Genomic DNA, 1,452 nt, shown 5'->3' with positions numbered 1-1,452 from the left:
CCCTCCTCTCTCCTCGGTTCCCCTCCTCGACTCCTCCGCTCGTATATCCTGTGACACGAGGATAGGCACCATCTGTTACACTAACCTCTATATATATATTCATGGCTCCATCTTGTTGCTGCTTGTTATTAGAAGGTTTGATATTTCCCCATAAGGTTTATTACAGTTGCATCTGGTCTCATTAAGCAAAGGGGTCTATCACTCTGTTAATGTAATTGTTCAAGTGTAAAGCATCAGCTGACCTGAATGTAGCTGTGGGTCAGAGTGATGAAGTCCTCAACGGTCATCTGCATCACAATAAGTGCCTCTCGTACACACTCTGCATCCTCTGGCTGGACACATACAGGGTGTCACAAGACGTTTTTCACCTCGCACGTTTTTTTTTCCTTTTCTTTATTATGTAATTTACAAAGACATGCATAACAGGAAATACAATAATAAAATACAAGGACAATGCTTGCACACATAAAAAAACAAACAAAAGAATAACATAAGGGGTGGGGGGTTACAGTGTCAATTGTATTTTCTGCATGCAAAAGGTCTTGTATGAGTCCATGATATACGCCATAACATAGATATACTTCGATTTTTTTACAAAGGGGAGTGGCCCAGATCCAGGATTGACCTTATCGTGACCCATAGTCTATTATCTACAATATAAAAAATCTGATAGGAAGGAGGCAGCTTCTTCCATACTTTACATGTTCCTTCAGCCATTTATTTAAGTCGAAGCATTGGGCTTTCTGACTTTCCTTTTCATTAGAATGAGGCGTTTAGTTGAGAGGCATGCCTGTAATATTCACCCTTCAATAGAATGATTGAGTTTATATGTGTGTGTGTGTGTGTGTGTGTCACCTGTGCACAGGGGGCCCTCCTCATCCAGCTCAAACTGCGTGGGATGCCTTGTTTCTCGATGGCGCAGTTACAGCCCAGAGCCTGCAGCGCCGTCAGCAGAGTCCCGCCTCCTTCCAGCTGTAAGAGAGCTGCAAACAGAAACACTGAAACATGTCCTCAAAAAACCCTCACATTGCTCAAATAATGGCTGCAATGCATACAAGTATATGAATGCTGAAAAGATGAGACTAAACAGCAATGCTGGCTTAGATGTGTCATAAAAAGGTGAAGACCTCTATGATAAAATGATAATTAATTATTGTTAAAATATTTGGAATTATGAAAGTTATGAATATTTTGACGTTCGAACAGTTTCACCGATGGGAAATAAAAAAACACAGCAGAATGTTTACTGATGGAGAACATACACTATATAGACAATATGTATTGGGACATTCCTCTTAATCGTTGAATTCAGGTGTTTCATGAGGTGTTTCATTCAGTCCCACTGCATCTTGTATCTATGTCAGGATATAATGTGTTTAGGAAGGACAGACTGAAGGGAAAAGGAGGGGGTGTGTTGCTTTATGTGAGGAATACATTTACTTGTAGGGAGAT

General features: G+C 40.5%; 1 protein-coding gene across 1 annotated transcript in view; it reads right to left on the bottom strand.

Annotated features, from left to right (window-relative positions):
- eme1 (essential meiotic structure-specific endonuclease 1) overlaps nt 1-998 on the bottom strand; it is a gene marked incomplete at its 5' end in the record, with an annotated part of 6,501 nt that extends 5,503 nt beyond the window's left edge. The window contains 2 exons of the mRNA XM_010792858.1: nt 243-332; nt 856-998. Of these exons, the coding sequence (XP_010791160.1) occupies nt 243-332; nt 856-998 (233 nt within the window). The remainder of the gene's footprint in view (nt 1-242; nt 333-855) is intronic.
- Between the last annotated feature and the right edge of the window lie 454 nt (nt 999-1,452).

Source organism: Notothenia coriiceps, unplaced genomic scaffold, assembly GCF_000735185.1.
Source record: "Notothenia coriiceps isolate Sejong01 unplaced genomic scaffold, NC01 NC01_scaffold00036735, whole genome shotgun sequence".
Classification (NCBI taxonomy): Eukaryota; Metazoa; Chordata; class Actinopteri; order Perciformes; family Nototheniidae; genus Notothenia; species Notothenia coriiceps.
Note: the sequence above shows the minus strand (reverse complement) of the source record. Positions and strands in the feature narration are given on the sequence as shown.